The 12,131-nt window shown below is 42.4% G+C and overlaps 1 protein-coding gene across 1 annotated transcript in view; it reads left to right on the top strand.

The window, feature by feature from the left end:
- The window catches only part of stau2 (staufen double-stranded RNA binding protein 2), an 81,686-nt gene that overhangs the window by 53,618 nt on the left and 15,937 nt on the right, over positions 1–12,131 (top strand). Inside the window, exon 13 of the mRNA XM_041065981.1 lies at positions 1,158–1,271. Within this exon, the coding sequence (XP_040921915.1) occupies positions 1,158–1,271 (114 nt within the window). The remainder of the gene's footprint in view (positions 1–1,157; positions 1,272–12,131) is intronic.

Here is a 12,131-nt window from a genome sequence, read left to right as displayed (position 1 = left end):
CAGCATCAGTCAGATATTTCTCTTCTTTCAGTCCTTGTAGTTATTTGTGCCATTTATTAAGATGCCTGCAGCTGTCCTGGGCGTAAGTAGGCCAGGCAAACACATACACACATAAACGGACATATATACGCATGCAAATACACACACATGCACAGAGCGAGAGCCAGTGAGAAGTAGGGCAGATAAGCAGGCAGTATTACCAAAAGCCCTTGGATCTCAGGAGCAGACTCTCCCAGAGGAGCATCATGTCATAACAGCCCTAATTGCACAGCATTTAGGAATGCCTGCAGAGTTAACCTCTCAATGATGAGGGGTCGCCAGTGATGTCATCGCAACCCCCTCGAATACCCCCTCGCAATCGCACGTACACACCCTTACATTCATTTCCCTCCATTGCCATCCCTGTATGGTGTGTGGTTAGGGTGTTTCCCACCAGTGTATTGCAAGCCCGGTGGCCTGACAGTTCCAAGTTGACCCCCCACTGTGTCTAAGCATCAGGGACCTTTTTTTTTTTTTTTTTGAGAAGTTTTTTAAACTACTGTTATAGTGGCTTGGCTCGGTTAGGAAACTCATCAGTGAAATCTGTTGGTTAAAACACACCTTAGCAAAACGGCAGGTTTGAAATCAGTGTTCTTTACTCTCATTATGCCTAGAGTGACATTCAACACTTGACTCTTCCAGCTATCCCAAGCTAACCTTACCTAGCCAAACAGTCAGCAACACAGATGGTTCCTTTGTGACCTTTAGGGAGAGTGGTCAAGGAGGAAAGATATAAGCCAAAAAACCTTAGACATTTTTGTCACATGGCTAAATTCTGGAGGTGATGGCGTTGAGGAAGAGACTCCATCGAGTCAACAAACCAGTCTCGGGTTGACAATGCGCAGCCGGCGAGCACTCTGTCCTCAATAAAACAGTTAGAACAAGAACAGCCGCTGGGCCTAACAGCTTTTCTGGGGGAAACCCTGGGGGTAATTGTCCACAAATGCTCTGGTGGCAATTAGACATGCAAGATTTACTCTGAATCCAACCACTTCCAAAAACACAAGACTGTATCCCGCTGAAAACTTCAGTTCTCTTGTCATCTGTGCATCGACTGATGTTTTCCTGTGTTTACTTTTGGGGTAACTGAATTTGTCCACCTCTGCCCTCTATTCCAGGTGCAGTACAGTGATGCACAGAGCGGTAAGGATTTTGTGACCTATCTGACCCTCTCCCCTGTGCAAATGACTTTCCACGGCACCGGGAGCACCCTACAAGCCAGCCATGACCAGGTATGTCTGAGTGTGTGTGTGTCTGTGTATGTGTGTGTATATATACACACACACACACATACACACACACACACACACACACACACACACACAGGTAAGAGGAGGGTGGGTGTCACACCTGTTGAATCCACTTTGCTTAGCAATGCACCAATCTGAAAGTATATCAGCACTTTGGTTCTTAGCTGAACCTGGTTTATATATATAAAATGTCCACAATTTTTCACTTAAAGTATGACAATGCAGCTTGGATGAAATTCATCTACTGCAAAATAACTTGCAACAAGTTGCATGAAAATTCTGTCCACATGAGAACAGCCATGACAATCTTATCACAAGGTTACTTTGCAAGTAACAGTGTTACAGTAAAGACAGTTGTGCTGTATATCAAATCATGTGAAGAATAGAGTGCCAAGAAACATTGCTTTACATTTAATCTTCAATCCTTTTTGAGTCTGATACTTGAGAATAATAAAATCTGATTGGGCTGATATAATTTTTTTCCTTCCAAAAACATGTTGTACTAAAGATCATTCTGAAGAAAGATACTTTTCAGTTGAATGATCAACTTAATCGTCAAAAATTGGCAGTAACAAGTTGATATTACATTTTGAGTAATAAACGTGAATGGATATTAAATTATTTCGAGTAATACCTATAAATAAAAACCCATAGAACGACTGAGAAAAATAAATGTCATACAAACATACATCAAAATTCTGCCCACAAAAGTTTTTTATTGCTGTAGTTTACTGCTCTGCAATTTGTTTCTGCCAACATACTGTACACACTGATGGCCAATAATGGCCACTAATATCAGCCAGGCTCTACTCTTAAGGATCTGTTTATCCTGGTTCACTGAAGTGTAGAATATATTGTATATAGTGTAGAATATAGGTCATATTGTGAGGAGGCAGCGGCCCTCTGTCCTCCTCCATCCTCTAATTGACATAGAAGTCTTGGCTCTGTGGCTTAATTGTTAATCGCCAGAGCATCAGAGCCACCTGTGATAATAATCACTCATTGCATTTCTCTCTGAAAAGCCTCTGTTCTTCCCACACACCGCCGCCAGTTCACCATGATTTTCAATCTATCAAAGTAATCCCCATCCTGAAATCGGACGGAGTATCTCCAGAACTCGTGGCGTAGCCCTCATTCTCTCTCTCCCTCCCTCTCTAGTTTTCTCACTCTCTCTCTCTCACTCTCGCGTACTCCCCATATTCAGAAGGAGGCTCTTTGTCTTGTGTTGCCCAAGCAGAAAACCAGTTGCTTACATTCTATCATCTAAACATAGGAAGCCCCTTTGTTCAGCAGTCTTCAAAGCTTTAATAAAGGGCCAGTCCGGCCCTGAATGGGACAGCTGACAAGGGGGCTAGTGCCGCCACCGCTAACTGAGAGCCAAGCCAATATAGGCCAGGCAGGTCTGCGTCCTCGGGACCTGTTGTTGCCAGGAGCACTGGGGCATGACCGACTGTTAGAGAAGCCCTTTCTTTTTCTCATCTCAGTACAGTGAGAAGTACGGCCACAAAGGGAGCACCCTAACAATAAGGGGTCAGCCTCAACAGCCCCCAAACCCCAACACTTGTTGAACAAAGTAGGCCTGAAGGCGTCACACATTTGGTCAGCTTTGCCAAGTTGATGATGGAGGCTACTGTGAGGACGGAGTATTTGTTGACACACTAATAAGGCCCTCAGAGTTACCTGTAAGTCAATACAGTAGGTTCCCTCATGTGCTGGTGGATCTCAGGCATCCTGTTGCACACATCCAAATCAATCCACCAGGTCTCTGAGTTGCCAATTAATTGTTCAGGGGAGATCCACGTGTTTCCTATTCCACATGTCGGCCTTGGCACGATACGCACAAACACACACCTTGCACTTTTATCTGTGTAATTAGACATTGTAAATCTGATGAGATGGAACAGAGGATCTCTCAGCTAAGAAGAGATAAACCTTTCCTGGAGCCTGTAACTGTTGCTGTACACACACAGCTAACACAGTGCCGTGTGGTGATTCCAGTCACTTTCATTATACATCTCTCTGGGAATTTCCTGCTGTGTTATCTGCTCTCTCATGGAGGTTTATTTCAGGTAGGCCAGAGCAGCTGATTAAGATCAGCAGCCAAAGGAAATCCTCTCCACACGTCTCTGCCCGTGATGTATGGAGGAAAGATGTGCAGGATATGGATGACAGTTAAGGATGAACGGCTGAGGAAATTACAGTTGGTCTCCTCATGCAAAACAGCATTTGATGAAAAGATCTGGATTAATTTAATACGACTAGATACTTTTTTCTTTCTGTCTGATTTACAGTTTTCTTACTGCTTGTTGTTTGCAAACACAAAATACAACAGAACTTAGTGTCACTCATGCCTCCGTTGAAGATTGTTGTATCCAAAATGTGTTTCAAATTATTCAAATAATTTCATTGTGTATTCTTGAATTTCAGGCTTTATTTGACAACTTTATCAAATCTTGACCAGAGGTAGTAAGCGTGGGTTGCTGTAGATCGGATGTCAGGTGCTGTTATAGAAGTGTTGATAACTCAGAACAGTTTCAGTCTCTGTATTCGTGTAAACATTTGTTATCATGTCATCAAAAAACAGAGATGGCAGCTTTTGATTAGGCTTTTTAATTAGCCCTTGTCAAATGGCAGCAAAACAGCAACTTGAAGAAAAAGCACACATAGTCCTAGAACCTCTTATATTTACTGTCTCTTAAATATCAAAGAAAAGATGTAATCAGATCAGTTAAGCAGCTAACTGAAGAACAGCAGCAGTAGAAATTGTAGTAGCAATCATTAACAGGCTTACTGTAAATAATTTTAAAGAGACAGACTCTGGTTTGCTTCCAAACCTTGTTTTGGTTTAAAACATGTCTGTCTTTCTGCCCTAGGGATGGGTCTCACCAGGTTTTCATCAATTTAATTTTCATGTTTCTACATTACTTAGCTAGTGAGTAAAGTTTGTGTGTCCTTCCCAACTTCTTGATGACTACTAGCTCCTGATAGACCAGGTCATGGTCCCAGTTAATTTTTTTTAGGCCGTGTGCTGTTTTGTGTACATTATTTTTTAAATTGCAAAGCCAGTGACTTTGTACATAAATGGAAGAGTTTATCTGTAACATACCGGATCATAGGTAAATAGTAATAGAGAATGAATTACCTGGATAAGGTACAAAGTTGGCGATCTGAGAGTAAATCGTTTGCATAGCCTTCTGTTGGACAGTAAACATTAATGATCAAGAGCAGAGGTGTTGTCAGTATAATTTTTACAATGGTCTGCTCTTTATCAACAAGTGCAAACACACACACACACACAGAAGCACCTACGCATAAACACACACCACAGTGCTTAGGTGCCATAATCCTTGGCCTTGTGCAGACATTCCTGGAGGGCCTGTATGTTTGAGAGATATACAGCTGAGTGCTCTTTCTGACCTTATGTGCCATCCATTCGGTGCCATCTGCCAAACACATGTGTGAGCCCGTTGGCTGAAAGTCGCCTGCAGCCAAAGATGTTTGTCAACATTAACATTAAATGATTTTGCTTGATAGTTTCAGTCGTAGGTTACAATATTTTTAGTTAATATTTTAAACCAACTAGATGATGTTTTTTTACTAAACAGAAGCACAGCAAAATAATGTTTAACCCAGGTGTGTGTGTGTGTCTGTGTGTCTGTGTGTGTCTGTGTGTCTGTGTGTGTCTGTGTGTGTGTGTGTGTGTGTGTGTGTGTGTGTGTGTGTGTGTGTGTCTGTGTGTGTGTGTGTGTGTGTGTGTGTGTGTGTGTGTGTGTGTGTGTGTGTGTGTGTGTGTGTGTGTGTGTGTCTGTGTGTGTGTCTGTGTGTGTGTGTATGTAAAGCCTGTCTCATGTTCTCAGCTCCCATATTCAGCTGCAGGTTTATTTTTAGGTGACCTCTTGTTGGAAGCTCGCTGATGCTTACAACCGTGAGTTACTCCGTGACCACAAACTTCCAGCCTCACTGTCTGCTCTAACACTCTCAAGGTTGATCATCAGTTTTGCTCAGTTAAATCCACACTCTCTCATATCTGTGTGTTACAAGGCCAAATTACAGGCCATGGCACAGGGGTATGTTTGGACTTTTTTTTTTTAACACATGCTTTTTAGACAGGCTGATTTCTGTGTTTGTTCTGCAGAGCTGAAGTAACTCTCTGGCAGTCCCTCTGTGGCGGCAGTGGGACACCAGGGGGGCCGAGGCCCACTGAGCTGTGTGTGAGGTGTCGCTGGTCCAACATGAGCGGTCCGCAATCGAAGATGACAGGGTGACTGTTGTCTGCCACCAGACTCTGTGCGTGTTTGTGTCTATTTGTGCGTGTGTGTGGGGTTGCTTTGCGTGCAGTAATGTCCTCAGCTGAGCCGCCCGGGGTCCCAGGGGCCCTGTCTCCCAGTTTGTCAGCTGTGGCTGCATGGGTTTCCTGCAGCAAGAGCACATTTTGGCTTGATTTGATATGACATGTTGGACTTAGTGCATCAGGATTAAAATGTGTTTTAGATGTGCTTTCAGGTAATGAGGCCCACTGTTTTGGATTTTTTTCAGGATTTATTTCTTGTGAGCTGTTCCAGCTTTTCCAGGTGTCTGGTGTTACCGAATATGTTATTTTTCCCTCTTCTCTCTGTAATTTGTCATTTAGCTGAAATGCTAAATGACAATGATAAATGTATGTGCTCAGATTGTACCTTGCATCCCCTTATGGAAAAAAAAAGCAAGGCTGACATTACCTTACCAAAATACCATTTGGTCACATGCTTGCTCTCTTGACTGTTTCTGATGTCTTATGTCGGATCCACAAACACATACAGATGACCATGCCACCAGGTTATCCAATCCACCCTACAGAAACAAATCACTGGAGAGCTCTGCTGAAATTAATTGGGCATCTGACCTTGTCCCTAGTATGTGAATTTTTGCTGCCAGCAGAGTTGCAATATTGAAACAAAGAATGAAGGGACAGGGCTGTAGGGAGCTGATAATGAGGGGCCAGTGGCGAGGAGTGTATTTATTTACATGTTGCACACATTCCTACCTTTATTCATGTGGTTGGAAAATGTGCTGAAAATTGATATAAGTGAGGGAAGAAAGAGTGACAGTAGGAGAGTGTAGTGGCACGGGACTGATTCATGGTGTGGTGACTGCTGGGATGGTCTTCAGAGATCCCCTGCGGAGCTCAGGAGGGCAGCAGGAGAGGGAGCAGCAAAGGGGTGGAGGTTGCGCAGGGCTTGTGTTTGAAGTCTTCCTTCCCGACTGGAGCGCAGACGTTACCCCAGGCTGGGCTCCTCACAGGGGGTCCCACTGGAGTGTTACCCAACCAGGCAGGCAGCTGTCGAACAGCCTCTCCTCCCTGCTTATCTGTCTTGTCTGTCTCCTCTTTATGTGCCCGTGTTGTGTAACCAAACACAGCACCTGGACTTATCCTAAATCACTGTATGTGGCGAAAACAGGGGAGTGGGACCTAATCTGCACTTACAGGGCCTGACATTTTTTTGAATGAATGTGGAGCAGACATTTCTTGGTCCAACTAAACTGACAACCCTCAGCCAGTGTTGTTTAAACATACTAATTTGTTGGACGCCAGTAAATAAGGGCGCCAGTTTTGTAAGGACAACTTTTGATGCTTGTAAACAAAAGCTTTTAAAGAAATAAAGAGTTGATTGACAGCAGTGTGTGTACAAGCTAGTTTGGAAAAAAAAAAAATAGCACACATTCTGTCTGGGTTTCGATATGTGTTTTTAATCACCATTTTCCACTGAACTTCTTACTAACACATTATATGTGTGTCTGGTGGAAAATTTGGGTCAGAACATAAGATGCCAAAAGCTTGAAAAGACACGATAAATATTTGGCTAATATCAGGTCACAGCTGAGTGCAGTGATCCAAAACTTTGGCCTGCAGGAGCGTTCATCTGTTGCCTCTCTGAGCTGAGCCAGTCCAAAAACTCCTCAGCAACGTGGAAACGGGTCATAAGTGGAAATGCAATTGCAATTAGAGCTCTCATTTTAGCAATACACATTCCCTCTGTAGATCTAATGAAACTAAGAAAACTAAGCACACGTGACCAGAATGTAGGGCACCATGCTGTTGATAGAGTTTCCATTTTAGGTTTTGTGACATTCTGTATGCTCCTTATGGAGATAATTTTTTAAATCTAAATTCTATATTGAACGTCTGGAGTCAGTCTGATCAAATTTAACATGATATGACTGAATCTTGGCATCCAGGCACTCTGGCATCCAGAGTAGCTGTAATGGTAGAAAATTTAATCAAATCAAACTGACAGTGAATATCAGACCAGCTTTTATTAAGCGATTCCCCACGGATAATTTCACAAACTACATCATGGGCGACTTCGGTGCAGATATTTCAGACTTCTTTGTTTACATGGCATTTAAAGCCATTTGGATCTATCGCGTAAAATCCTTTTGCTAGTGTGTATTTATTGAATAAGTCTACTAGAGGATGGTGTCTGCAAATCATATACCTGTTGCTGTAACAGGAGAGTTTGTATGGTCTGGTCTGACTAAAACTATGATATAGAACTTCTTAAAGATGGTACCTTATGTAGTAATTAAAGATTTTAACAATGCTTTGGCAGTGATTTTATTTTTTCAGAGATTTTTTTTTTTTTTTTTTGGTAAATTGAAGTGAATTGCAAATATATAAGACGATGTTATGGTTGCAGTTTGCAGCAGCAGGCACTTGTTTGCACAGTTCCCATTCTTCACTATAATTAGTCCACATCATACAAAACCAGAAGGTGAGCGGCCACAGAGACCTCCCCTGCTCCCCCTCATCACCACCTTTCAAAGTAGCTCATACCTTGCCTACCTCCTCAACACCACCTCACCGAGCACTCCCGCTGTCAGACCTACCCGACCCCTGCTGCCCCCCCCCCCCCCCATCCCTACCCTTACCCCACCCTGTTCCCGCCCCGGAGAGAGGACAAAGTGAAGCATCCACGGAGCGATCCATCACTCCCGCCTGTCTCCCCACATGCACTCCTCAGGAAACACCTTTCAGCCCAGGAGATTAGAGTGTGACGGGAGAGGAGAGGGGCAGTGAAAGAATGATGGAGGAGGAGGGAGAAGGGGGTAAATGATTCAGAGACGCAACAAGAAATAAGAGGGAGAGGGGATACTGGAGAAGAGGAGCTGGAGAGGAATTGATTGAGTAGGATTACGAGAGATTGATGAAGACGGAGTATGAGAAAATGGTAGATAGAAGTGACTGTCTTTTTTTTCTTTGCACACCAAAGGAAGCAGTGACCAGGGGGAAGAGAATAAACATGAACTTGCACAATAGGGGATGTGCTGATAGTTCCAAGTGGCCCCTGGGAACATTAGCATGTCTATTAAGGACTGACATGGTGTGGAACTAAACACACACAGGGACACTTGAGTGGTACTGTGCCTGATTTACTTTTAAACATCATGCACGATAAAAAACAAACTAGTTCACCGTGCATGTAATCTCAGATGGAAGATGAAAACTTCAAATTAAAATGTGGTGGAGCAGGCACTGTTCTGCACTGTCACGTTAGTCTCTCAGCAGCTAATGATTATTTCCAGTTTTGAGTAAACTATTGATTGCTTAGTTAACGTAATAGATTCATCATTCAGTCTATAAAACGTCAACCTAATGAAAAACATTGATCATGTTGTCAGTGTCCAAAAGCCCAGCATCTGTGTTGTCTCCTCAGCAGTCAAAACCCTAGGATATTCAGTTTGCAGTTGTACAAAAATGGAGGAAAGGAAATTACATTTTTAGTTGTAAAAACCTGAAAAGGTGTGTTCAGACCAAACGTGAAGTGAATTTTTCTCGTGCAATTATATAAAAAGTCAGTAGCCACGAATTTTCAGCCTATCTTTATTGAGATTCGGAGTTGAGTGAAGTTTTTTTTTTATTTCCTCTTGGTAAATGACACCTTAACAGTCGATTATCAGAATTGGAATAGAGTGTGTTTCTGTCACTTGATAAAACTTTTTATTCAGCAAATTATCGTAAGTAGTGTCTTTGCATTGCATTTGCACTGTACCTATCCATGCATATAATTTTTGTTTTGGCTGTTTTGAGATCTCCACTGAGATTTTTGCCTCCACCCCAATACAACATAATAATGTTGTGAGTTGGGGTTTTTTTTGTTTTGTTTTGTTTTCTTTGTTTTGTTTTTTTTCGTTTTCAATAGCAACATCGCTTTCCAGAACCAGTCCTCTGTTCCCGAGGATAATTCATGGAACATACTTTCAGTCTTTGTAGGGAGTATTTCTCTCAGTATATTTGTGATTAGGGTGAACTGACCCTTTTAACACCATGGAACAAAGTAGCTGAATTAAACAAAGTAGTGAATTAATGCTGACATACACCTCCTGTGCAGACAGCACAGGAGGAGAGAGGTTACCACTGGTGTTACCACTGGTGTGCATGTGACCTATGTCATGTTTTGGTAGTAAGGATCCGTGCAGTACTTCAGGCTTGAATGAAAGGAGAAATGCATCACCCACTTTTACTCTTTAGGCCTGCAAGAACTCTGCTTACTAATACATCAGCACTCTTGCCTTAGCAATGATTCATTAAAAAAAAAAAAACATTTGTGGAAGATGATTAAGCGGGCGTCTCTCACAAGAAACAATATTTATCCACAAGCTCTGGATAACCAGATAACTTCTGTTTTGTGCTTATGAAAACAAAAATGAAATCTTCTGTGGCTGCGCTCCAGGCTGTTGGCGTGTGTTGGTAAAGTATGTGCTGGAAAGTAACTCGACACTCTTAAGTTTGTCAGAGATGTGTAAAATTGTCAGACACTCAAATATATGGTGAGCATAACAGATAGCGTTACCCTACCTGTCAGTTTAGATTAAATTCCATAACCTAGAGTGTCTCTGAAAGCTGAATTGTCGACATGTGATACATTCAGAGAGGTGAAAACAGTGAGGCCGTGCCCACAACGGCTGGTAATTGTGATTTTATTTGTATTTGTAGCATTCTTATCATTATAATCACATATTATTATCTTTTATTTTGTGAAAATAACTATGTTATGTTAAGGTGAATAGATGTGATGACAGGAAGTATTTATTATTTAAGTATTATTTATATCTGTTTTACGTGTTTACAAATTAATTGCTCCCCCTCCCTGTTGGTTTCATACCTGTCAGACCAGTGTGATTGCTTTAAGGCAACCAAAGGTGTTAGATTCATTATCACCTCTGTGTTAAGAGGAGCAAGATGTTTTGGCAGTGGCCTTGCAGCCTTCAGTGCTGTTAGGCTGTGTGTGTGATTTCCCACACACACAAATTTGGCGTGGATAAAGGTCTCTAAACCAATCACACCTCTCTTCACTCATCACCCCCGTGGCAGGCATAAGCGAGCCGGGCTGCTAATTCGCCACCTACCGCTCTTTTGTCGCGTCTTTGGCTCATTAACTTAATGCCATTTGATAGTGAGTGATAGTTTGCCTCACTGAAAAGGTCCCCAAGATAAGAGCCAGGTATTTACTTTTTTTTTTCCTCTGCTTTACCATCTCCCACTGACATTGTGCGAGTTATGTCACCTGGGGAGAAAGCACCTTTTCTAACACCAACACAGTTAGGTTTTTCACTCTGCAAAGGTTAGCATTTCTCCTTTTGTTTTGTAACCAGCATTATGCAAATCGTTTTATTGTTGGTGTAGTAATGAATATTCCTCTGTTTGAGTCCTTTGGAAATAATCAGTTTTACGCACAGTTGATATGATGATGTGTAAAACTGCCCTATATTCCTGATACCTTGCTTCCCGATATCTCAGAAAACGGATAAAGCGGAGGATCACGAACCAACACTGACTTTGTCAGTCTTGTCCCCCTCTTAGAAAGTTGCACAACATATTGAACCTCTATTGTGCAACTCTGCAAGGAAAAGCTCTGGATTTTAAAAAGCCATTTAACTTGATATGTCACACACGTCTTGCGGTTGAAAACTTCTGAGAATTAATTATCATAGGAGCGCTCCAAAAACAGATCACCCTCTGACAGTAATTGCAGGCATACAAAGTTTATCACACAGAAACAAAAAACAAAAAACCAAAACAACCGCGCATCTACATAGACAAACACAGACACACATTTTTCACAATGACCTCTATTGTTGGTTGTAATTGTACTCTTTTGTTGCTTTCATGACATGAAATCAGATCATCCAGATGCTTAGGTGCCGTTTGTTTGTAAAAGTTGTTTTTGATTTCCACTGTACATAGTGTGATTATGGTATGTTTTTCTGAAATTACGAGCGATCGCCCAGATTTCTCTGGCACAAGGCTCCGCCCGCCCGATACAGAATTACTACTAAAGTGATTTATTTAACCTAACTACAACCAAGACGGCAAAAGTAGAAACCTCTCTGCCGTAGCAGTCATGAATTGGGCCCTAAATGACCCTTACTGTTCAGTGGCAGGTAACGACGCTTCCAGTGGTGGGAGTCAAGTCGTTAATGTCCCGTGTTAGGATCAGTGCTCTGTGGCTGCGTACTGAGTTATGGAGATGAGCGTAGCGACTGGGGAATGTTTTTCTGTCTGTCTGAGCCCCCACCACCACCACCACCAACACCCCTCCCTGCCCCCCATCACTACCACCATCCTCTCTTCTTGATGTTAACGCATTCTCGAGCCTCAAACAGCAGACATTTTGAAACACTCAAAACAACAGCCACATCGGGGGTTAACACCAGTTACGACTAAGGTGTCACATACTCCTGTGGTTTAAGTAAACACTGTGTGTGTGTGTGTGTGTGTGTGTGTCTCTCCCTCAAAACAGTATCTTCATGATCCTCCAAATCTCCTCTGTAAATAAAGTCACAAGTGACAGCTTGTGCTCT

The sequence above is a fragment of the Toxotes jaculatrix genome, chromosome 20 (genome assembly GCF_017976425.1).
Source record: "Toxotes jaculatrix isolate fToxJac2 chromosome 20, fToxJac2.pri, whole genome shotgun sequence".
Taxonomy (NCBI): Eukaryota; Metazoa; Chordata; class Actinopteri; family Toxotidae; genus Toxotes; species Toxotes jaculatrix.
The sequence above is the reverse complement of the archived record's forward strand: the minus strand, read 5'-3'. Positions and strand labels throughout refer to the sequence as shown.